At 39.5% G+C, this 26,196-nt stretch overlaps 1 protein-coding gene across 3 annotated transcripts in view; it reads right to left on the bottom strand.

Annotated features, from left to right (window-relative positions):
• CLTC (clathrin heavy chain) overlaps positions 1-26,196 on the bottom strand; it is a 53,540-nt gene that overhangs the window by 9,779 nt on the left and 17,565 nt on the right. For all 3 annotated transcript variants that reach the window (XM_005298779.5, XM_005298781.5, XM_042857908.2), the window contains exons 2-27: positions 24,540-24,747; positions 21,324-21,592; positions 20,679-20,840; positions 19,458-19,571; positions 18,791-18,964; positions 16,170-16,367; positions 14,881-15,081; positions 13,400-13,552; positions 12,718-12,840; positions 12,103-12,240; positions 11,388-11,552; positions 11,029-11,209; positions 9,086-9,249; positions 7,051-7,176; positions 6,145-6,287; positions 5,394-5,628; positions 4,473-4,595; positions 4,208-4,353; positions 3,745-3,928; positions 2,999-3,191; positions 2,237-2,394; positions 1,725-1,889; positions 1,431-1,538; positions 1,107-1,274; positions 584-733; positions 11-142 (exon numbers count right to left, since the gene is read on the bottom strand). In XM_005298779.5, coding sequence (XP_005298836.1) covers positions 11-142; positions 584-733; positions 1,107-1,274; positions 1,431-1,538; positions 1,725-1,889; positions 2,237-2,394; positions 2,999-3,191; positions 3,745-3,928; positions 4,208-4,353; positions 4,473-4,595; positions 5,394-5,628; positions 6,145-6,287; positions 7,051-7,176; positions 9,086-9,249; positions 11,029-11,209; positions 11,388-11,552; positions 12,103-12,240; positions 12,718-12,840; positions 13,400-13,552; positions 14,881-15,081; positions 16,170-16,367; positions 18,791-18,964; positions 19,458-19,571; positions 20,679-20,840; positions 21,324-21,592; positions 24,540-24,747 — 4,281 coding nt within the window. The remainder of the gene's footprint in view (positions 1-10; positions 143-583; positions 734-1,106; positions 1,275-1,430; positions 1,539-1,724; positions 1,890-2,236; positions 2,395-2,998; positions 3,192-3,744; positions 3,929-4,207; positions 4,354-4,472; positions 4,596-5,393; positions 5,629-6,144; positions 6,288-7,050; positions 7,177-9,085; positions 9,250-11,028; positions 11,210-11,387; positions 11,553-12,102; positions 12,241-12,717; positions 12,841-13,399; positions 13,553-14,880; positions 15,082-16,169; positions 16,368-18,790; positions 18,965-19,457; positions 19,572-20,678; positions 20,841-21,323; positions 21,593-24,539; positions 24,748-26,196) is intronic.

The following is a 26,196-nucleotide window of genomic DNA, read 5'->3' as shown; positions in this document are numbered from 1 at the left end:
AACCAATTACCTTACTGAAGAAGTTTACAGCACGAGTATGATCCAGCCGGGGAGACAGCACCATCAGCAAATCATTGAGCAACAGGGGTTTAAATTCCAAATAAAACTGGATTGCTTTATAATACAGCTCCACATTGGCCACCTAGAGACAGCAAAGAGGATCATTTAATAGATCTTTAAGTACTTGTTCTATGGCGTTTATACATTTCTGCATGGGTTTTTCTGGTTCATTACCTCTAATGAAAATAAGATGCTTAAGTTACCTGAAACATGCCTACCAGCATTAAGAAATTTTGCTTTAGAGATTTCAGATTTGCTCAAATATAAACCATCAAAGGGTAATCCAAAACAATCAATCATGTGTGGCATTGTAAGTCTACTTGGCTTTTTACCATATACCCAGGGTCCCTGACATAAGCTTAACATAGTGATGTAGAGGGGAAAAAAAGAGTTATGCTGAAACTAGTATCAGTTTTTAAAGCTAGGATAGTTTCTAGCTAATGGCCTCCTGATTAGAATACAAATAAAACATGCAGAATGGTGTTGTCTTTAAAGAGGCATTTCTCACAGGATCAGGCAGTACCTTGGTGATGATATCTTTGAACTGTCCTTCTTTCCATGCATCTGTTGGGTGATTCATCATTGTGATGATGGCATTATCGTACTCTTCATATTTATCATACAAGAACACCAGCTCTGCCCAAAGATGGGCTTGTTCTGCAGCTCTTAGCACCTGTACACAGAATTGAAGTGTTAAAATTTATTTATTTGATCTATTAAATTTTGTATTTAAAGGCCATAAGAGGCCATTATGTTAATCTAGTCTGACCTCCTGCGTAACACAGGCTAGTGGACCTGTGGTCTGTCATCAATAGCTTTCAGCACTCTTTCAACTTTGAAATCCATCACTTAACTTCAGAGCACTGATTTATTTTCATCCTGGTATTTCATTAGTGTTGAAGCTTAATAGATCAGGTGGTTTTATTATTAAGTGTGAAAATCTTAATTTTATTAAAATTTACTTTAGTTTCTTTTTATGCAACTAACTGTTCTACATGCTATCCAGAACGGCTTAAAGACACCTCACATAGTTTCAAGACTGTTACCTTGGGAATGTTGACTCTGGACCAGAATAGTTCCAAGTGCTCCCTCATCTTCTGGGGCTTGAATTTGGAGTAGAGAATTGCTAGCTCTGTAAACATTCCCATGTGGGCACGCTCAAGTCCCAGTGCTGCTTCCAACATAGTTATCAGCTCTTCAAAGTATCCACGATCCTTAAAAGACAGGTGCAGTTAAAGACCAGCTGTAGCAAGTTTGAAGCAAAGGTGATCCTGTAACATTGAGTTACAATAGCATCTGTGTAGGTATGTTGGTTGATGCTTTCAGTGGCATTAGAATCAGGAGTATCTAGTACATGTTCTCTTCATTACCTGGTAATAGTTGATGAGCTCTTCCAATTCATCTGCATGCACTACGATATGAAGTCCACACATCTGGGCTAGACGGAACTCTTTCCCATCAACACATGCAAAGCAAACCTGAAATTCAGGGGATAACAATTAAGTTTTGTCCAGTTTATGAAAAGCACAGCTTTATGCAATTGTATACTGAAGAGTCTTGTCAACATAGGTATATTAGGATTTAAGAAACATTATCAGTGAGATCTCAGAGGCAACCTCCTTGGATATATTTTGCTGAGCTGAACTCAAGATAGGGTAATTTACCTCTTTCCATGTTCGAGTGCTGTTTGCTTTCCGAGCACCATCAACAGCTGCTTGGTATTCACCTAGGTGAACCAATGTGGATGCCAAACGGCCAAAGTTTGACACGTTGTTATACAATAGCTTAGCAGCATCGTACATTTTCTCATCGTAGCAGCGATCACCAACCTAAGATTAAGTTGAAACATTAGTCTTCTAAACAAGCCACAAGTATTTATACTATAATAAGAATAGAATTTTTTTATATATTAGTGACAAATGGATATTATTTTAAGGAGATACTTCTCAAGTTAGATCCATCCCCAAGTCTGAGCAAGTTCTAGCCATTAGCTAGTCATGTCTAAAGCTATTAGACAAATGTCAGCTCTGCCTCAAGTTTTGTATTTTTTAGACTTCTTGAACTACATTACATTAAACCCAACAATTTCTTGGCAGGCCAAAGCTTGGCATTTTTGTTGGCTGAACCCCAAAATCCTATTACTAGGACAGCTAGGGAACCAAGAGTAGAAACTCACTTGCTGTATGTGAGCATTATTAGGTCCATTTATGAATTCTTCCAGCTCAGCTAGACGATTTGTTTTAGCAAGAGCAAAAATGAGTTCTGTCTCCACATAGGACTCCCGGGCTTTTTTGCGTGCCATCTGTAGGTATTTCACCAGCTCTTCCCAGTTCCCTAGGTGAAGAAACTTCAAATTAAAAATGGTAAACTTTTCATGATTGAATCACCTATAGTTTAAGAGAATAAACAGGACTGGAAGTTTGCTCTGTTAAGTTAGTTTTACAATGAATTTCTGCAGGTAGCAAACACCTTGGTCCTGGCTAAAGTAAAGATGATCTGAGTTTCCCCCCTTGACTACAGCAAACATTTAAAGCTCTAACAGTTAAATTGCATTTTACTTTACTATTGTTAGAGTTGTTAAAAGCAATTCACTGCACAGAATTCAGAAGCCTAGGGAAAATTTAACTCTGTGCAGCCAGAACAGCTGACCAGGAGAGGGCAGTAAAAACTTCAGAGGAGCTAGCAGTGATATATACTCATTTGATGATAATGTCAACCTGAGTTTTGACCTTTGATCATTTTAGTATTCCAAGATACAGGACATACACAAGATTGAACACATTTCTCTAGTTCAGCAGAATTTAGAGCTACCCATAAGAGACTGTAGTGTCATTTAAATGACTAACACGGCTGACATGCTTTGGTTAAACTTCAGGTATCTGAACATACGAGAACAGTACAGAAGATTCAGTTAGACTAGAAAAACTGGAAATCCTACCGCTAGCATTAGCAGCTTGAACAACTTCCATGTAGGAGGAAGGATCATCTGCTTTAATGTAGGAGTCAATTGCTTCCTTTACCATCCCTTTCTGAAGCTGGGCTTTAGCAAGCTGACTCCATACAGCAGGCTCATTGCAGCGTTCAGCAAATTCATAGGCACGATCCAGGTTTCCAATGTGTTCAATCAATACCTGAGGAAATGATGCACAGCAGTCACCATCCGTACAGAAAGTTAATTTTAGGTTTCCAGACAACTAATGGTTGCACTCAATACGTTGTTTGTTTTTTTCTTTAGACCAGTGAGTAATCAAGTTTTTTTTGTTGGTTCTTTGAGAGCCAGTCTCGCTAATGCTCAGCATGACTCTCCCAAGAACTGCTAACTTCTCTTCCACCTTCTGCAAGAAACTTAAGGGGCAAGCCTAAGAATGCATAAGTAGAATATGGCTAAAGTCTAAACTCTGCTGTATAGCTCTGATTTAAACACTCAAGGCTTGTATAATCCAAGTTGAGACCAAATGTCAGTGGGGGCTGGGGTGGAAAGAGGGGGAAAAACCACTAGATAAGCCAGGAAGCAATAGGAAGGTGACTGTCCTGTCATCTTTGGAAGGGGATGCTACCGCTGGTAGTCCACTTCAAAAAAGTGGAACATCAGAGCCAGAAGCACACTCCACCATTCAGGCTTTTATGCTGTCTCAAGAGCTTAAAGATTTCCTAATTGGAGAATCAGACTAGAATTTATGATACCTGCACAGCTGAAGTGTTGACATCAAATTTCCTGAAGATGGCAAAAGCCTCTTCAAAAAGCTCATTACTGATAGCAATGTTAGCAATATCTGGAGCATCATAATTATCCAGACGGTTGATATATTCCATAACACGAGTACGGTCAGCTTTAATAGCTGTGAGAATGAGGAGGTTTTGCAGGTTCCTAGTAAGAAATAGACAAGGCTATTAATGAGTGCTGAGTCAGTTACTTCACGGATTAAAGTCACTGGCTATTGTTAGAGGGGTGAATACTGTATGAAACTCAAATCCAAGGACTTCACCATCCTAAACTCTCATCCCCAAACCAAAGAATGAGCCTAAAATTAAGGTTTACTCCCCAAAGCAGCTGGAATTTTACAGCAGCAAGCCCTAGCACAGAGCTAGATGGCTTCAGTGAAGTTTGTTGTAGCTTCCTATGTATGGCTTAGAACTTTTTACCCACCTGTGTTCACTGAACACAGAGTTATCAAGAACTATTTTCTCCAGCAGTTCAATGAGCTCATTGGGAAGATCAGCAGTCATGAAAGCTTTTACAGTAACAGACACTTCTTCGGGGTCCTGCGTCTCAGACAGCGCAGTCTGCACAACCTATAGATCGAAGAATCAAGCCATGGAGAAGCTATAGTCAGCAAGTTGCAAATATTTCACTTTCAATTATAGCTTGTTCTGTCATGTTACAAGTAGTAGGAAGTTTGAGGAGACTATACCTGGTCAATAAGTGGTCTTCTGTAAGGATTGCTTTCCAGCAGTACACTCCCCCACAATTCAGGATCCTTACGGCGAACTAAGTAACGTGAGAGGCTCTTGAAGAGGGAGTTTTCATTGCATACCTAAAATGACAAAAAGGTAGATAAGTGAATTCATCTGAAATTACTTAAAGCAAACTTTTATTTAATAGATTCATAGAAATCTAAGGATGGAAGGGACCTCAGAGGTCATCTAGTCCATCCCCCTGTGCTAAGCCAGGGTGAAACACACACCGCTACCTCGATATAATGCAACCTGATAGAACACAAATTTGGATATAACACGGTAAAGCAGTGCTCCGGGGGGAGGGAGGGGGGAGACGCTGCGCACTTCGGTGATGTCGAACTTGCTTTGATCAACATGGTTTCGCCTATAACGCAGTAAGATTTTTTGGGCTCCTGGGGACAGCATTATATTGGAGGTAGAAGTGTACTTAGGTCACTGACAAGCACTTTCTAAATCTCCAAGTCTTGGGCCTGGGGAGACCAACAAGTTAACTTCTAATTATGTGGTGTGAATTTGGCAGTAAGTAAAGCTCATTTCAAGATTTACACCAGAAATCTGAGGACTTTCCACAACACACTGCCACCGTGGTAATTCAAAGGAATCTCACGGCTTTCAAATTTGGATCAGATCCTTGGAAGAGTTTCATTTAGATGAAAAAGCAATCTGACTAACAGGGACATGCAGTTTTAAAAAAGAAATTTTTTTAAAAAGTTCATGGTGCTATACTTATGCCAGTTAATTCCCACTTGTAACTTTAGCTGCAAAAGCAGAAGTTTGTTGCAGTAATGCATAAAATCTCCTCAAGATCATTCAAGTAGTTTTTTACTTTGTGGGTGATTCCACCCCATTTTCCTGAACTCATTGGATATACGCACATTAATAAGCTCCAAGTCACACTGCCCACGCTCATAAGCCACGCATGCCAAATGAGGGTCTCTCTTCTCACAGTACTTTCCCACAACACGGCTGTCATAGTAGGGATTCTCACGCAGAAATCTTTCTGGGTTGTTGTTGCTGTCTATGTAGATTTTGGCCAGTGCATTATGAGTAGCAGGTTCCTCACAACCCTCATGAATTCTTGCTTCTAACCATGGAAGTAGCAATTTTAGCCTAGAACAAAATATATTAGTTTTATTAACAAGCCTGCAGGATCTACCAACCCAGAGACCTCCCCAGTTTCTTCCTGAAGGCATTACACACAATGGTAGGAGGATGAGTATCTCTCTCTAGTTTTCTTTATTGAAAGATATCAAGTTCGTTGAATGCCAAAAACCAAAGCCACTTCCATTAAGTTAATTGCAATGCCATCAAAGCATCTAGATGCACCTCAAGAGTCTACAGTTAAAGATTATCTATTCTTTTCCATTAGCTCACCCAGTGTCCCATACAGGACGCTACTGGAAGCTAAGGGAGAAACTTGTCACAAGGCTATAATTTGTCTTTTATAATTTAAATCACTAAGCACAGTAGCCTAATGAAGGTCTAAACCCTTCCCCCTTTTCAGATTGGTTAAAGTCTAGGGCCTAACAAACTATCAGAAATTGATAAAGTTTATTCTGAGGGAACAGAAACATTAGCTCTAATTCAAAGCCGTGTACAGAGATTGTTATTTGTGGAGTTGGATACCTGTTTCTTTTTTCTACTTCTGCAACAAGCTCATCAGTGGAGAATTGACCTCTCACAACAAGAATCAAGTTCTTTATCACATCTTCAGAGCAATCCACATCAAGCAATCCCCCGATGACAACAGGCAAACGGCTTGGATTCACCTAGGGCAACAAGAACACTTTAGTAAAGTGACAAATTGGAGTACCAAACCATGGAGATATTGCATCTTCCTTCCCTGAGAATCCATTTATATGTATGAGAATTGCTAGAATATTGTTCAACTTCAAGTGGGCCTGCTCCATTTTCCCTGCCTGGACTCAGACAAGCTCCTGAAGACTGACCAGTTGAGAAATCCATAGTATCTGCCTCAATCATGTGAAGATTGGCAAGAACTTACAACTTCCTCAGACTTCAGCAACAGGGCTAAGTATGTGAACTATGTAATGTGCTATTCTCATTCTTATGAAGAAAAGAAAGGTGTTTTAGGCCATTGTGGCATTCCCCCTCAAATGCAGCAGCTATATTAGCTTTCATGGAGGGGGAACGGTTTGTTGTACAAACAGAAGGAATTAATAATGAAGAGTCAAGTCAGAATATTTTGGAGGTTGAACCCTCCTTCCCAGAAAAGGGTCCGTTTTCAATACTAAGGTGGCCAGAAGCAGAACCAATTTATCACACAGGAGATAAAAGATTATACAGCTATTTGTTGAGAGCACAAAGGACGTTACTTGGTTAACATCCTCTCCAAGTCTGATAGCAAACTGGGAAGTGGATTTGTTAGAAGTGATTTAGATTATGAATTTTGTGGTGTTGGTATTGCATGCATTTGTAGCCATGACAGTTCTTGTGAAAAGAAACTGGATGAGACCATATCAAGCCATTTGGACAGACGCTTTTAAGTCCCTCTGGACATTTGGCTCTTACCTTCTGTACATAAATCTCAATATATTTTTGGAGGTTATTTCTATACAGGTACAGCACAAGGTCATGGACAAAGTCAAAACGATCACATACAATGATCAGTGGTAACTGGTCAGTCAGTTTTGCTTCCTGCAAAGAGGGGGAAAAAAAATAAAAGAAAGAACAGAGCTATGAGTTACTACATTAAAACTGGAAAGAGTTAATAAATGAGGCAAGTCTGAGGAGACCAGTCTGATCAGAGAGAGTTTACTGTTTTTAAATCTCAGCAGTTTTGGTTTCCTAAACTAGTTTACCTGACAGCATGTTACTATTGTTCCCAGTTCATGCACATATAGTGAATTGTCAAGGTTTACACCTGTTTATAATACCTAGAGCAAAAAACCATCTGAAATTTCAGTCACTGGTCCTTGACACACCCACATCTACAAAACAGCTTTACAACACAGGACAACGAGTATAACAAACCTAAGCTATACTTCAGTATTTGTGAACTGCAACTGGTGTTCAGCGTGCAGGATTAACACTCTGGGATTGCAATAGGAGTCTAACAAAACCATTTTAAGGATGTAGTCTCAGTCATATGAGAGACGACCAGATCTGCATGATTTGAGCTCCTGTTTCTCACCTCACACCTTAATCTGAAGAATCTCTGGTATCCAAGGAACCCACCGTGAGTTTAACTAGGATACCTGTGCAGAGTCACATCTCTATTAAGAACCTACCCAACTACTGCATTGTTGAATCATTGACTTGTGACTGCAGAGGTCAAAATAAAAAGAAAAATAAATAAGAGCGTGCATCAGTAGCCTGTATGTCCAAAGACCTTTGAGAATGAATGCCCCAAAGTTATCTGGCAAAAGGCAACATGTCTAATTAAGCTAGAGTGGGAGCCAAATACTGTACATTTTAGAGTACCCTGAAGAATCAACCTTGTCAGACCCAGCTACTGAAAGTGGTTTAACATGCACATCCCAGAATGTAATTCTACATACAAATTGACACTGAAGGAGTTAACAGATGGGGAGACCTACTCTTGGGGGGAGGGAGGGGATTTACCTGGTACATGTCCTGCACATTCCACAGACACAAGGAACAGCACAAAAAATAATAGCTTCCATCAGGAATTTGACGACACAGTAACCATTCATTGAGGATAATTTGTTGATAGAAAGACCTGCTGGGTTATATACACAAAAACCTTCCCCCAATAATAGCAACATTTTTCTCTTAAAGTTTATTTTCTGGGACATTAATCAGTTTTTCTGCACAACAGATCTGAGAAGTCGTAAGTAGCAATCGGTGTATTATGCCAATAGATTTTGCTGTCACACACCACTAAATGGCTATACAACCAGGACAAAATGTGAAGGCAGGAAATGTTCCCAGATAAAGGCTGATTCTCTGGCAAGTCTATTTAGAAACAACCTTAGCTAGTCTTATGGACTGACATGACTCTAGAAAGTGTAACAATGAAAATCAGTAGCCAGTTGGCAACTTCATACATGGTATCTTTCCATCCTCAAACCTGAAGATTTGCTCTACTGATTTCAGGTTATGGATACCACTAATTCTCTAATAGAGATTTTCTCAGAACGGCTATCCTGTAGTAGTAAGAAACTGAAGTGGGATTGGAGATTACAGCATTTATTAGTGTGGGGAAAAAAAAGACTGAACTTTTTCCATTCATAGCTCATGTAATTAAATTCAGCTGGCATCATATGTTCTAGTGAAGATTGTTTATTCAATGTGTCCACCTCTAAGATGCTAGGGAACAGACTGGCTCAACAGTATCCTCCAATACAGATAATATCTGCTAACTTATGGATGCACATGCAGCCTGAGGAACGCCATTCATCTTTCCTATATTACAGAAGGTCTCCATATTAGAAACAGATTAAGAACTCTGTTTTGGACTTTGTGTAATCCAGAGTGTCTGTTCAAGATATCCACTCCCACTAGGGTACACCACTAAGTAGTGATAAGTAACAAGAAATCCAGCTGCAAAATAGAAAATACTGTAGTGCTAGTCAGACTTTACCTTGAGGAAGTTTTTAACACGCTCTGGATCATAGCAGTTGCTTTCTCTGCAGATTCGTTCCACTTCTTTAATTTGCCCTGTTTTGCATGCAGCTTGGATATATTTGAAGTGAACATCTGGGTCCTGGCTGAAGTTTACAATTGAGCCCAAGAAATAAAATAGACCTTAAGGGAAACAAAAGACTCCAGATTAATGGTCTTCATAGCAAATAAAAATCAAGTTGATGATGCGATACAGTTTGTGCAAAGGACTTCTCTTAAGTCTCAGATTGCAGCAGAGTAGCCATGCGATGCCCAAGTAGACATATTTGAACTGGAGAAGCTGAACAGTGGATGGAACAAACACCAGTGGAATTGTAGCTGAAGTGCAGTACTGTAATCTCTTCAGTGGAAGAGAAAGCATAAACTATCTTCTGTGCATTAGGCTCTTTGGAGCCATGCAAGCAATAGCAAAGCCACAAATCCCTCTCCCTAGGGCATAGGTTACACAAGTCCATCTGCTCCAGGCAAGTAACTGAAGATTTATAAAAAGTAACAACGTCCTGTGGCACCTGGTAGATTAACAGATGTATTGGAGCATAAGCTTTTGTGGGTGAATACCCACTTTGTCAGATGCATTATTTATAGTCCAGTCTGGTTAGGAAGAGTCACTCCTTCCTTCACTTTGGTCGGTCATTGGTCCTCTACACTCAAGCTGTAGCTGAATCATGGTCCAAGCATGCCAATTGAAACAGCCATTCACTTCCATTACTAATTTCCCCATGTGGTTGAAGATTGAATACACATGGCATACTTTGGGAACGTATTAAGCAGCTCTGCTTCCAAGATGCTCCCTCGTAGGTACACATTTATAAGTATGCAATATTCAGCTAGCTCAGTTTTGCCACGTATCTAATGTCTCTTGCACAAAGTTTGATCCTGCTATGCAAACAGTTAACACTTACTTGACTGCCCTCAAATGCAGTGTAAAACAGAGCAGTGATAGCTAGCTACAGGCCACACAAAGATAGGATTAAGATAAAGTGTTATTTAACAATTACATGTGTAAAGCAACTGCTGTGTCAGAAACACTCAAGCATTTTTCTGAAGTCTCACTGAAATAAATGGCCAAAAGGCCAATGCTTGATCGTGAGTTTTTGGCAATTCTGTTTAGCTACAGGCTTTTTATACAGAAAGCAGCTTTGAAAGGGGACCCTGTTCACCTATATGGCAAAGGCAAGATGTTCCTTATACAAGGAAAGGCAGAAAAGCTTTCCAAGGGCTAGTGTCTCCATCTATTCCTATCCCAACAGTCCATTGGGAGTTGGAACAGGCCAACATGCCAAGCAAAATCTGCAGTACCACCTAGGCCATTTAGGATTTTTTCCCCCTGTATAGATGCGGAAAGTGGATAAAGTTCAGTCACAAAGGGGTGAAAAATAAATTGGGAATGACTAAAGTAACCAACAAGAGGGTGAGTGTAGAGGAGATACAAGTATACAGAACTAAGCTCTAAATACGAGTAGCCACCAGCAGAGACAGTTTAGAAAAGCATAGAAAAAAAAGGTAGGAGAGCTGGCAGCTACTTCTCAAGTATACAAGTTTGATGCAGACACGTTGCCCTTGTCCCCATGGAGATCCTTTTACCAGTCCCTGTTCTAAAGGCCTCCACCAAGAATCTACCTAACTTAATAAATAGTTTACCCGAGAAGTTTCACGGCAGGAGTGCAACTGGATAGTGAAGTAGTCAAAATGGCAGATTTAGACCAACTTCTCGAACTGTTGCTTTTGGAGGGTCAGACAAGCCCTACAATGTGAAACTTTCTAATGTCCATCAGGTTGCCAAATGGACTCAACACTCCTCTACACACTAGCATACAGACTATTACATCTGCAATATAATAGATCTTTATATGTTTAAGAAAGTGAAGTAATGCTAAACAAAGTATACCTATTGCATCTTACCTTCAAAGCTCTTAAAAGACTCAAACAGCTCAATAAGTGACTGTGTTGACAGTTGTTCATGGTATTTTGAAGCTACCTGAACACAAATCTGCAGGTTTTGACGAATGTTAGCAGAAAGCATGGCACGCAGACACTCCAGAGAGTCTTCTACTGATAGGGAGCCAAAATAATTCACCAGCCACTAGAGAGATAGGAAGATCATTACAAAGATTCTCCATATAAAAATATTAAGTACCAATTTTAAATCTGCATAAATATTGCAATTTGAAAGATAAAATTATCACACTCCTTGCAGTGTGATATTTTAAGATCCTGGAAGGTAAGCTAGCCAAAGCTATACAAGATTTTGGATTCTGTACCTCAGGGTTGAGAAGATGAGTGTGAACTACTGCACGCTTGATATCATACAAGTCAGTGAAGTGTTCTAATGCTCTCTGCAGCAGGCCAGCTTTCTCACACAGCTGTGCAATGTGAGCCCGGTCATAGTGAGTAAACATTTGGTTTCCCAAGATAGCATCTGCAACCTATAAAACGACAGTTAGAACAAGACTGGGTTTATTCTAGTTCTGGAGTTTATACATTAGATTCTGCATATGATGCATCAGGAAAACTTACTACCCCAAATCAGAATGAAGTCTTGAACTAAACTACAGAAGATCCTGTAACTATTTTAAAGAGGTCACTTAAGATACTAGAATTAGATTCAGGGTTGTTAATAGGATTCTAGGCATGAACTTTCGAGCCAGGTCCAGATTTTTTTGGGAGTGCGGGGGACAAAGGGTTGTTGGCTTAACTTGATACTTAATATTACACCACAGTATAAATAGGGAAGTTGTTAGACTTGGAATATGCAGATCCTAGCTACAGAATAGGGAACGAAAACCCCCTTTTGAAATTAGATACTATTTTCATTGAGTTTAAAATGTAACTTTGTCTAGAACTAGTCAGCCATTAAGCTAAAAGTGGAAACCCAGAAGCTACTATAATGTCTAACATACCTACGCTGATGGAAGTTTGGCTACAAGATACGAAAACCTCTTCAACTTTCAGTTTGAGGACATCTATAGGACATACCTGAGGTGCATGCATGAGGTTCATCTCAAGTAAACGTGTTTGCAGGGGACCCTCAGAAGGGCGGTTATTCTTCAGTGCATCCAGCAAGAAGGCAGTACACTGCTGAATTAGGTTGTACTCCATAAAAACATCCACAATCTGGGGGGAAAAAAGTGTACTTTTTGGAACTGCAGTACTAGTTTAAGTGAAAAGGTTCCATTTCAAGAAGTGAACAAGTTTACTTCTAAATATGAAAGTTTAGATGCAGTCATGAGATCTAGCTTATTTTACTAGTATTATCCCAGTCAATGGAAGCACTTCTCTTGTGTGCTTGTAAGAGTAGGATTGCCTCCTCATGAAGACAAGAAAGTTCAGTTAACAGCTTATGCTTGAAACCTCACAAGGCACAGCCAAGTACCTGAGTTATCACTTTCTTGGAAACACTGCTGAAACAAGCTTAGTTTACCTATTTAATTTAAAATTGTTTTTCAGTGTTAGAAAATTTAATTTTGAAAAGCCACATCTTCAGGAGGCAATTTAAAGTTGCCTGTGGAGAAAGGGTATTAAGTGGTAGGCATGAATCCCAACTCATTTGCTTAACAGTCTTAAGATTTTCAAGATATTTTAAGTTATTACTTGTGTGATATCCGCAAGGGGTTCTTCATCCTGAACTAGCATTTGAGCAAACTGCTGTCCTTGGTCAGGGCTGATTCGCATTACATTCCTCAGCAGGAAAATCCAGTCTGGAGTATAGCCAACCTGTAAAAGTAGCCATAATAAAGAGAGAGAGTCAGTGCTTCAAGAGAAGCTAAATAAAGTCTCAGATACAGAACCAAGGAACAGCTACATGAAAGCATCAGTTCTTATCCAAATGAGTGCAGAGATTCTTCATTTATATCTCAAAGCACTTTTCCCATCTGTGTGGGGAATGGGAAAAAGCTACATGGGTACACAAGCATGGAGATATTGTCCAAGATCAGTCAGTGGCTCAATCAAGATTTTAACTTGAGTGCCACACACCCCCTTTTAAGTAGGCCAAAGTGCAAGTTTTCAACTAATTAAAATGATAGTCTTGAATGCAATATTCATATGTAGCTAAATGTTCTGGAAAAATAGGTATCCTATGAGATTAAACAATTATATCAGTGGCACACTTTTTAAAAAAACCAATGTGGCTAATTTAGCATATTTCAGAAGTTTTGCTTTAAGTAGTCGGTTTCTTAAACCGAAGTAGTTTCCCTAATTTGTGCTCCTGAATTCAATAAGGTTTACAGTTTCAACTGCAAATGTTATCTATACGTAGTTAGCACAGCCTCACCTTCTTAGCATATAGAACAATCTTCTGGACTTGTCCTGTTTCAGCAAAACATTGAATGACCTTGTTAGGAACATTAGCTCTTAGATAGACACTAAGTGCCAAGGTAGGGTCCACAGACTTCACTAGATCTCCCAATTCCTCTGAACACTCCAACTGTTTAGAAAGAATATAGTTAACATTTTAATAAATGTAGAATTGATGAAGTTAGATCTACATATTCTAGGTCTAAAGAGCATTCATGGTACAATGCTGGGATAACAATCTTCATATATACATATAGCAGGTTGAAAAGATGTCAAAGTATTTTCTAGTAACTGGACTTAACAGTCCAAGTTGCTTTATGAAAAATGCATCCTAGTTGGTCATTGTTCATGGGCCAAAGTTATTACAAGTTTTAGCATTACAAAAATATTTCAGGTAGTACCCTACATCAGTGGTGGCAGCAATACAATGGGCTCCATTCCTTAAATCTCAACCTATGATAAATTAAGGGACACTCGTGTATCCTTGTTTTATTACTTCAGCATAAACTATCATTTTTCAGTTTGCCTTTGTTTGGATTTTATTCCCTCTATCCTCCAGGTTTGGTTAACACCACCTTAAGTGAGATTTACATAAAAATCCCAGTTGATAGAGTCAGACTAGAGTTAACTGGCAACAATCCAGTAGGTCTGTATTAAAATTCTTGTTCTGGTTGTTCTAAATTGGGGCAAGAGTGTACTTGTTCAGCATTGTGAAAAGGACTGGCTTACATCATTAGCTAGTGTAATCTCCCTCCAGCTAATTAAGGAGTAGCTGGGGGAGGGGAGGGGAGAAGGTGTCCCTGCCCACAGCATAGGATGAGTCACAGTAAGCATGACAAGGGCCTTGAATAAAAAAAAAAGTCTCTCAGAAATAGGGAAGACAGAAGTCTTTGAAGGGCACTCCTAACAAAGGATATTCTTCACACATACACTCCCGCCTTGACTCAGCACTGTGTCTTGGGAAGTAGAAACTGTTGTCAGTGGGTGGTAGATTAACGTAAAAGCATCATGGAGATGTATTTACACTGAAACACTTGCTATGTCTATATCCTATATTCAAGGGGAAAAATGGTGATTCCACTACAAGACATCTCTCACACAAAGATGGCAGTGCACATAAGTCACATTACTGATTTTTTTTTTTTTTTCTCAGAGTAGCAGCTGTGTTAGTCTGTAGCCGCAAAAACAGGAGTACTTGTGGCACCTTAGAGACTAACAAATTTATTAGAGCATAAGCTTTCGTGGACTACAGCCCACTTCTTCGGATGCAAGTGGGCTGTAGTCCATGAAAGCTTATGCTCTAATAAATTTGTTAGTCTCTAAGGTGCCACAAGTACTCCTGTTCTTATTACTGATTTTTGTGCAGGATACAGGTCTTAGTCCTTGCAGTGGCCATGACATGGCTGCTACTAGTAGAGACTACCCCCAAATTATAAAAGACATGCACTGCAGCTTTACCTTATCCTCTTTCAACCATTTCTCCAGAAGCTGTTTGCGTCCCTGCTGAAGCACTGGCCTGCAGAGTTCCAAGGATTCATATTTGTTCAGCTGACCTTGGTCTAGTAGAATTCCAAAGTACTGGAGCAAGGGAGAAGTCTGACCCGGCTGTGCTTGAACGCTCTGGAACCGGCGTATGGTGTCTGGAGTACGCAGGATTCCCTTAAAAAGGTTAGAGGATGCATTTTATTCACCAGCTCCATTACTGAGTGACTTTTTAAATTAGTTTTCAGTACTGTATGTTGTCTGATCAGACAATTCTTGGTATATGTAAGAACTATTTCTTCACCTGCTCTGGTTAGCAGCTACACTAACAAGAATGGCATTTTCTCCTGTAGCGTAACTCTTCAGTTGTAACACTGTTTCTGTGTATGCTCTGGGACCAGCCCAGTACTGGCATAAGATACATTAGAGATGAAGTACACTGCTGAATTAGGTTGTACTCCATCAACCTTGGTTTGTGACAGTTTTGTACACATCCCTTTAACATCTAGTTAGAAATTTATTATCCTGATAACTATGACAGTAAAAAACCCTCAAATTCTAGAAGCAATGCAGCTGTTCAGTATGCATGGCAGGCACTATTGGACTCCAGAGGAATGAACACCACCACTGGAGAGGTAGTAAAAAAAAAGGAGTCAAAACAGCTACTGTCATGAGGAGCTTTCACAGCCTTTGACTTTTCAGATTTCATGTGGACTCTGGATATTCTCTTTGCTGCTGGTTTTCTCCCTTATCCCATCTTTCTTACCACTCTAAAGCTTCAGATGCCCAAGCTCAATCTCATTTTACACCCAGGCTCCTCTTACTCCCATAATCCTTTTCTTTAAACCCAACTAGTGCCCCTCTAATCCTGCAAGATTTGTTTTTAAATAAAAGACCATGTAGCTACAATATCAACTTTGATCCAGATTACCATGCTTGTCTTGTACTATTCTCCCCACCTATCTTTGTTCCTTCAATTTAGTCTGGCAGAAGGCTTTTTTATATTTGTGTCTACTGCTGCAGTATGAACAGATCCATTGAAGAGGTCTGTCCTAGCAAATTGCTTTGGTGAACGCACCTGTTCAAGCCATTTCAGTAGTGCTACTTCCAAGAGCAAAATGCTGATCCTGCTAACACTTACCCATGTGAGTAGTCACCAACTTCAGTGCACATCTCAGATGAAGACCTAACCTTGCAAAGGTTAAGAACATGCTTCAATGTACATTTCCAGCTTTGATATACATCTTTTCAGCAACACTTTATACCTTTGGTGCATTTGCTGCCACTTTTGCTGCCTCTGAGTAGTTTCCCTGGGCAAACAGTGCATTGAATTTTCGGGCAAAGAGTTCCTCAGCTCCTGCCAGATTGTTGCGGACAGCCATTCGCAAAGCCAGGTCAGGATTTTGCAGCACATTAGTGATGTAAGGAATTATGTTCTCTTCCTCTACGCATACGGAGAGCACCTGAATTGGATTTAGAGGAAAAAAGGGACATAATTTACAATCAGTGCATCTTCAGGCTGCAATTAAGGTAAGGTATACCAGCTGCTCAGAGAAGATGCATTCTGAAAGCATTTTCAATAGTGTCACAACAACAACAACAACAACTAGTAATTTAGTGTGAAGGTAGGAGTAACAGGTTAGATTAAGCAGAGGAATATTTAGGCTGAATATCAGGAAGTATTTACCACTGCGGTAAGCTATTTCTGCAGGACAAGCTCTGAAGTCCAAGCCCCATTTCTTGGTCCTACAGTTGAATTCGACAGCACCATGGAACAATTCCTTCACTGACAAAAGGGATGGGCACTAAGTTACCCAATAGGTCCCTACCATCTCATTTCATTAATTTTATTTTTATTCCCAAAAGAATTCTAGAGAGTAACACACATTAGGATTTAATAACTTTCCAAAAGTTTAACTGAGTTGTCTCCTGAAATTGCAAGGTTGAATATACTGGTTGCCTGCAATGTCAACTTAAGATGCTTCCCTATCCAAACATTAAGATCTAGGGTTTCCAGACAGAGCCTACTGTTCAGAACCCATAGTTTGCTTTATGCATAGCACTGAAATACTGAATAGCATTGAAAAACTGCACAATTACTGCTTAGTTAGCAAGTTTCCTTCCAAAATTCTATTGCTTTTTAGATGCTATAAGAAACCCTTAAGGGAATGTCCTCAGTCTTCATCCACAAGAATTTAGAAGCCAGCCCACCCACATATATTACTCCGATTAAGATAGTTCTGCAAATATAAAAGTGCGGAGGGGAAGGAGACCTAAAATTCTCCATCACATGTGTCTTTGCCAGAATGATTAGTGGAGTCTCTGAAGAGACTGACTGCTTCCATTCATCTGCAAGATAACTGGACATACTGTCTATTCCTTTCAAGGGTTCAGAAAGCCACCTAAAACAGTATTCCTAGCACAAAAGTCTGAAAAAACTAAACCTATATCTAGGGCTGCAAAGACCACTGCTATGGCACAAAACCAAAATCAGTATAAATTTTACTTCTTACATGTAGAAGTGTTCAGCATCTGCATTCTATACCTAACCCTAATTGGAAATAGTGATACTAATAGTTAGAGATGTACAGAGACTAGATTTTCCTAGTTACAGATACAAGCTCTTCCCACTCATCTCCATCTAGCACTGCAGATCGTGAGATAGGATGAACAAGGACAGAGCAATTTGTGATTCAGACATTGTAATGGCCAAAAGTTCCCCCACTCATTGCTTCCAGGAGAATGTTTTTTAGTAGTATCTTACAGGAAGATTAGACAATCTGAGGGAGAAGTTATGAATACTAAATAGGATTGTGGGATTAAACAGATTCTCAAGTAATTCTACAAACCCTGATATCAAGTTTGAGGAATTCTCCGATATCCTATTCTCCCATGTGTATTGCCTTATGTTTAAACAGTGAGTTCTTAAGTTTCTGCATTTTAGTGCCATATAGCAGGCATGCAGCACTAACTACCCTTTTGAACTGAAAGAATTTATGCAAGTTTTTCCCCAAAGAGCCTGATCTACACCAGAGAAATTCCTTGTTTGGTGGAAAGATTTTACCACCTTTATAGAAGATCTGGACTCAAGGACAGCACTGGCAGCAGCTCATGTTAGCTATTGATACAGGTTACCTTTCTACTGTCAATATTGAATTACACTTTTTTTTTTTTTTTAAACAAGAGTTCAGCTAGGTCGAATGAAGGGATTCTTATACCAGCAAGTAGCCTTTCCACACAACAGAAGTTTTATGTGCAAGTTACAGACAAAAATTTCTATACAGGTAAACTCAAGTCTATTTTAATAGACAATTCTTCCCAATTAAGACATTACAACTATTTTCTGCCTTTCCTGTTTTAGGTACCAGAACTTAAGATTTGAGCCACCAATGATCACTGTTCAGGCATCATAATTCCACCCCTTTTCATAAAGGAGTGCAGATTTCTGCACTGTGACACCACTATGAACTTTAACTCTTGCCTACCCCCACCTACCAAAAAGGATGCTGCCAGAGGCTGATTTAGACACGATAATGGAAAGTAGAGCACTTGAATATCAGTAATGCTAAACGTGGTCCAAAAACAAAAACCGCACCCCTCTCCACACACAACTTGATGCTAGTCAAACATTCATGAACTCTGATCAGTTATCACCTAGTATCTCATTTAGAGGCCAGCCTGTAAACTGTTCCATGAAGGAGATAGCACTTTCACTTCAAATGCCTAAGTCAGTATACACATTGCAAGTTTCTCCTACCAGACAGTGTTTGAACAGAAATGTGAAGAGGAGACTTGAGGCATCAGGACTCACTTGTTCCCATTCCCCTCCCACTCTAATCTTGCTGGAACAGCCTAGTCAAGTGCTTTAGGAACAGAATTTCCTTACTTGTCCCTTTCTGTTAACTCCTATAATGCCAGCGGTTGCTTCATGAGGTGCAGTGACAAATATGGTTTCTCCACTGATTCTATTCATGTAGATGCAGGTGCCAGTTTCAAGGTCATACAAATGGATGTAACCATATTTTGTTATCAGAAACACCACATCATGTTTTTCACTAATCTGCAAGACAAGAGTAAGGTTGAATAATCAGTGTACTTAAAACCTTGCTTTAAAGTCAAATTTGTTGTAATGTTACAATGGTTAGCATGAAGGAGCACAATTGTTTTGATTGCACAAAGTGATTGTGTTGTGCCTGAGTGAGTTTGTGCACACACTTGACAGCATAGTAGAAGAATATCTAATTTATCATATTGTCATTTGGGCTTACATATACCAAAATAGCTGGATACTTGTTCTGTAAAGGGGAAAGGGAAATCAGCAATTAAAAACAACTTACAAAGTTTAAGGCTGGGGGGGGGAGGGGGAATATACTTAAAAGTATAGACTCTGCTTAATTAAATTTATTGGATTTTAGGACATGTATTTTTCTTTGCAAAACCTCAGATTCTGTAGCTGCATAGGAGTGTCTATATATTTAGCAGCCTGCTATATCCCCATATCCAAGAGTCTCAATCTCATATCCTTCCATCTTGGTCTTGGACATCTACCATACCTGCATTGCTACAGGAAAGTCATTCTGTGCTTCAGGAGGAAAGAAGACATCCACTGCTTTCTTGGGAAATGGTTGGTTCCCTGTTGGTGGTGTGCCAACTTCAATGATATGCAACTGTACAACAGATGAGATTGGTTGATTAATCCTATATATTTCCTGAAATATTGCATAGCTACATGGTTGCTCAAATTCACTGGGTACTGTAGTCAGATTAGAAAGTGGTAACAGACATAAGTGCTTTGTTTGTGGCCACATGAGCCTCATTATCATGCTTACACAGAATTCAGATTGTGTGAACAAGAATGCCATGTTGAGTCATCTGATCTTACTCTAAGGAAAAGCTTCTGTGATCTAGTTAATTCACAGACCACATTAAGCCACAGGCCTTCCCATATACATGAGGCCATCAGAAGTTCCTCTATCACTCTGGGTGAAAAAGTCTTCCCAATATTGCTATGAAAAGCCATTATTAGCTACTCTGTTGTGTTGCCATTTAACTGTTAGCTTGTGTATTTCCACACAGAAATTCAAGTAGTTAATAAGCTGCATGTTTGTGTGTTTTATCCTGGTCAGCCAGAAGCCAAACATTCAGACAAGTTCTCTTTTCCACTTTAGTCTGTTCCAGTCATGAACTCTCATTTGCTATTCCAAATAGTTTTGAGAACCCAAGTTTGGCTCCTAATGGAATCCTCTGAAGTTAAGAATTAAAAGTGCACACTTTCTAGTATCAGGAGGATAAGGAGAAAGAGCTCTGCCATCTAAAAAAGTTTGAGGTCCATTTTCGAAGGCAAGCACCAGAACTTTTATCTTCTCAGTTCAAATTTTGGGTACTTGGACATCTGAACAAGTCATATCGCTAAAGTTTTCCATGTCCCCCAATATATAGGTTTATTCATTAATAATCCATTTGGAGACTCATCTGCAATTACCCAAGGGTTCTGGTAGTGATTCTGCTAGGAGCAGTGTTTTAAGATTTATGCATGCGCATATAAAAAGCTATTTGAGGCTAGAGATCACTTAAAGCCACAAGATTCCTACATAAAGCAAGTACTTCCTTCCAAAACAGATGAGAAAAGGCAAACACTAAAACTCAGTGAAAGTTTATAGATGCATGCACTATATAGCTAACCTCTCTAGGGTTGCTTTTTGAAATCCCGTTTACTCCCAGGCTAAATATTCTAAAGCCAAATGAGGTAGATAGCATCCAGAATCAGAGCTTACCTTGCCTCCAGCTTGACCTCTTACTGCAAAACAGAAGAGAGTAGATTCTTCAGCATTACCTTCCATCTTGAACTGAGCAAAACTAGCTGCATGCCCCTCGATAGGCTGGGACACTTTTCTATCTACAGAATAAAGCTGCATGGCTCCCACAACACGATTTTGCTAAACAAAATGTAAAGAGAAGTTAGTGACAAAGTATTTCCCCCCCCACAATACTACCTTAAGTACTGGCAGATTGTAGTGTGAAAAAACAAAGTCATCTTGTTTAGTTTGAGTTCTTAAGTCAGCATCTTGATTCTGAAAACTGGTTAATTTTGTTTGCTAATCAGATTTGAGTTGTACAGTAAATCCATTGCATCAGAATGATGACAGATACAAAACTGAAATGGCCAGCTAAAACATTGGATGTAGAAGAAAAATATAGTCTCCAAATAAAGTTTGTTCAGAGTTAAGGGGTACCTTAAGACGGTCTTTGGCCTTAGCATGGAATTTGTTGCCTCTAGAATCAACTATTCATTGTCTTTGTAACAAGACAGAGGAATCAGAATATCATTACACACAGAGGGAAGTTATGCAGCTTACAAAAAAAGGGTGTCAGTCAAGTTTTGACCTTCTAGACTGGTGTCATCAATAACTATTAAGTACCTGTGCAGATATGCCAGTCAGAAGTAACCATTTCTGCTTAGCATCTGTACGATAGTTGATGATCTGGCAGCCTGCAAGACTAGAGTGTCGGTCAAACATTTTCACAGGCTGAGATTCTCCCTCCATGCTCCAGTGGTAGACTGCATTGTCAGTTACAAGAGCAACAGTATTCAGCGAAATCCACTTCCAGAAGGTAACATCATCAGTCATAGTATGAGCCTTCATTTTACTCTTCATCTCAATGTTAAAGATTTGAAGCGTTTTCCCAGCTAAAAAACAAGTTCAATTCAATAAGCTGAGTTAGCAGTTCTCTCCTTCAAATACCATGATAGCTGCACTATGAAGTTAGACTTAGCATCTAGCCTTCCTCTTAGGAGGATGCCATAATGTACTGCACTTGCCTATGACATTCATAGTGATCAGCTAAACTATTAGCCAGACATTTCTAAAGCTATGTTATTACTGCACATGGCTGTACAAAAAACCCTGACCTCTCAATTGGCTGTTGCTTAACCAATTTTGAACAGATGGTGGAAAGCTTTTTAATTAAGTGACAAAGCATCTGAACAATTTCAGTTTTAGCTGTTATAGGAAACCAAATTTTTAAATGTACATATTTAGGAACACATTCGGTTGAATGTCTCTTGAAAGTATAAAGGTACACTAAACCTGTTAGGTGTCAAACAAACAAACCTGTCCACATCTGTTTCAAGTATAACAAACCACAAGGATGGAAGGGTCAAAAAGTGGGCTATGTCAGGTTTGTTTGTAATTCTGTTTCATTAACCAAAACACTAAGTTGGTAAGCTAACAGGTTAACAAAACAAAAAGATCTTTGGCTGCAACAGACCAGAGATGAATATAAACTACATAGGGGACAGGGAGGGTAGAGGGGAGAACCAGAACAAGGGATTGAGGCAAGCTCCAGAGGATAGGGAAAGGCAAATGTTTTGAATTACATGGAAGGGTAAATACACATGTCCAAAATAACGATGCTGCCACCCATTGTATTCCTTCTGCCACCAGAATAATACTTAAGATTCATTCTACAGTAGCATATGCTGAAGAATCACTGCTACTTTTAAAGGGGGAACAAAAAGAGTTTGAAGTGGCATGCCAAAACACAAATTCTGGCTCAGCTAGTTGCTAATATTAGGGGAACGTAGAGAGCAGAAAGTTCAAGCTATTCCCGTTATTAATAGACACATGTATCAGTGAAGGACTAGCTAATCACATTTATATGATCTTTACTGTAAGAGATGCAAAACAGAGGCTATTTTATTTGCACTGGTGGCTATTAAAAGCTAGCTGTCAAAAGTTTATGTTGCATACTTTCAAAACTAGGTCTCAGAGTTAAAGGTTAAGAAAGGAGTCCCATATGGGTCAGGGTGTCAGTCTACTTCAGATTTTGGTTTGGTTGACAGTCACTCTGCTAACAAGATAGCCATGTTCCGAGGCATACAAGGATGGAAATAGAGGTTAAGGAATGCTGCATCTGAACTGCAAATAATGAGAAGTTTGGTGCTATGTGCTAGAGATACTACAGTTCATCTAATCTTTCTTGTTTTGCACCATTTCATAATGCTATTTTTCAAGTATGAGGCATTAAAGTTAACACAAGGGATAATGTAAGGGAACTAGAGTACAGTCCAGTTTTATTTCCATCCCACACAATATGCAAAGCACACCAAGGGAAAAACCACCAGACTTGAGTTGTAAGAGTCATAATCCTGCTTATAAAAAGTCTGAAGGGTCCTAAGTTTACTGCTTTAGGCCAAGTGCAACTGTAGAGCTTTCAAACTGGTACTTTGTGAAGTAATTTCCTAAATTTGGAGTACATGGTTTCCCTTAACCTCTTCAGTGCTACTCTAAAGAATATCTAGGGATGAGCATGTAGGCTGTTGTCTGCTCTTGCACCTTAATTATTCAGTAATGTGCACTGTAAGCCTTTAAGCCTGTAAGCCTTTGGACTTTGGTATTCTCTTTTCATAGAACAGGACAAAAACTAATACAATCTAAATTGAGAACTCACCATCTGCATACACAAGAAAGCATTAGAGATGCAACAAACAAAACAGGAGTACAACATTAAAACCATCAGAAAGATTAAGTTAATGTAACTATTTAATGTCTCAGTTCAAAGCAATACAAGACAATAGATGAGAAATTAAGAAAACCCTTATTTTAATCAGATCTAATAGATATCTTGATCTAAAAGAAAAGTTCATGGACTAATCCATTAATACCTTCTACCTCACTTCAAAAATTAAGCTAATCATTTGAATTTCCAAATAGTTTATCCTCCCTAAAAATGGGCAAATTAAGCTAATCATTTGAATTTCCAAATAGTTTATCCTCCCTAAAAATGGGCAAATATGCAGTACTCTTTTGAGCATAACTGTCAATGGACAACTTAGTGCAAGGTCAAACATGCATGATAATTTTACTGTACTGTGTAGGATATAATTTTTAATTTGTTGTGTAATATGTAGCTTGATAAGAGTTTGACTTTTGTATCTTGTAAAACTGTAGAGCATTTAGTGACCCATGAATTTTTCAAAATGCACTAAATTATAAAGTTGTTTGTCCTTGTTTGACTCACTTGGCACACCCTCTGCCCCCCTCCCACAACCCCCAAGAGGTCAGATCGGAGAACAAATGGACACCAATAATCCTTTTCTCCTCCCCCCCCCACCCCAAAAAGGGAGTCCAGGTTTTTTGGGGTAGGGAGGTTTAGCAAGGAGTCACCTGAAACCCTTTTTGCTCCATGAAGAATTACTATTAACTAGGAATTTCAGACAACTATTTCTCTGGCTTCCATAGCTGGACTGACCACCACAAGCTGTAAGATTGTGTTACAGTCTACTCTTCACCAAGCAAAATCCTGATCTCAGCTGTAAGTGGACCAATGCTAGAATATAGAAGAGCTGACAGCAAGTGGCTGCAAGTTAGCAGTATTCCATTCAACAAGTCTAGGATGACAGCTTAGCTGAGGATAGGTAAGACAAGGATACATATTTTCCATGGTGAATTTTGGGAAAGGGAGACAAACATCTTAAGAGCAACAAGCAACATGCTCTTTTAGAATGTCTGCCCAACATCTGGTTTAACCTTTGAATATGAACTCTTCAGTCTTCAAAAACAATGGATTTGCCCTGAACTGGTAGTTTATACAATATATAGTCAGATGTTAAACACAAGATGTTCTTTTCATACCTTTTAGTGCAATGACTTTGCTAGCAGGATTCATGATAGCACTGTCAGCCGAAATTGGTCTGCGAATGGGGTTGCTGGGGTCATTCATGTCAATGATCACCACCTGTGCTTGTTCTCCTACCTTCTCTCTTATGCAGATGAATTTGTCTGACTCCATAGTCAGAGTACTGAAGCCAATGTTAGCTGGGTTGATCCCCAGATTTTGAAGCTAGAAGACAAAAAAAATAAAGTTTAGTCACATTAAGTTTGTATTACACAGGAGGATTATCAGCTGAAGTCTGGTTCATGAAATCTACTCTAGAAAGTGAACAATAATCATGAAGCTTTGTCAGAAAAGTATTCTTTTGCAAGCTTTTTCCTATGATAGGTCTTTTATTGCCAAGAAGGGCATGAGATACAGATGTACACCACCTGGAAGGTGTGTTTGTGCACAACTGGAGGAAAGCCTGCTACGCTTTATTCCAAGATGGGTTCAAGAACATTTTTCTAACATTTAAAAGGTTCAAAATTTTAGTCTGATCTTGAGTATATGGGGAATGTTCTCAAATTTTGTTGCACCATGGCCCCCTTCTGACAACAAAAATTACTACATGACCCCAGGAGTGGTGACTGAAGCCTGAGCCGACCACCCCTGGTGGAGGGGCCAAAGCCCAAGGGCCTCAGCCCTAGGCCAGGTGGGCCTGTAACCTGAGCCCTGCCACCCAGGACTGAAGCCAAATCCTGAGCCGCACCTTCCAGGGCTGATGCCCTTGGACTTCAGTCCCAGGCCTCAGCAAGTCTAAGCTAGCCCTGGCAACCCCATTAAAATGGGGTCCTGACCCACACTTTGTTCTTCTGCTCTAAAGTAACTTATGCTAGGTCCACACGAGAGCTGGAAGGTGCAGATTCCAGGTTGAGACAGACCTGCACTCTGATTGAGAGAGAGCAGGCACTAAAAATAGGAGTGATGTAGCCATAGTGTCAGGAGGGGTTAGCTGCTCAAGTACAATTCCATCCGAGACCATAGGCAGGTACTTTGAATGGTCAGCCCCTCTGGTTGTTCATGCTGCCATGGCTATACTTCTATTTTTAGTGCACTAACTCAAACACACTGCTCAAGCACAGTATCTCCCCTCAAACTGGAATTTGTGTTGTCCATGTAAGTTTCTGGTAGTTCTCTCCTTCCAAAAGGTACACACTGAAGCCAGAGTGAATGGCTTAATCTAGGAATTGAGAGCAGTGTGTTAGACAACTTAGCTGCATCCGAGTCATTTTTGTTCTGATGTGGCTGAGGCTTGAATACTGAATAAATCTTAAAACTAGTTTCTAGAGAACAGGCTAAGGATTTGATTTCTGCACTTGACTACCTAAACACCATTTTGCATTTTAGACCATTAACTATAAACTTAAGTATGTTAGATGCAGTTCTCTCATTTGTCTTAACCACTTCTTTACTGGTTAGATTAGAATGTAAACTTACACTTAGTGATTCTTACAATATTAAGTGTTTAAGAAGGGCTACATAAAAAACAAAGTCAGGATAGTGGATTAAATAGTGCAGTTAACACTTCCCAGAAGGGCAAGGGTGGAGCACATACAACACTGCCTACTACTGCATGAATTTACTGAGCCAGGCAGCCACCCCTTACAGATCTGCCTCTCTTGAGAAATTTGATTA

Source organism: Chrysemys picta, chromosome 19 (genome assembly GCF_011386835.1).
Source record: "Chrysemys picta bellii isolate R12L10 chromosome 19, ASM1138683v2, whole genome shotgun sequence".
Lineage (NCBI taxonomy): Eukaryota > Metazoa > Chordata > Testudines > Emydidae > Chrysemys > Chrysemys picta.
This window is presented reverse-complemented; position numbering and strand designations above follow the sequence as displayed.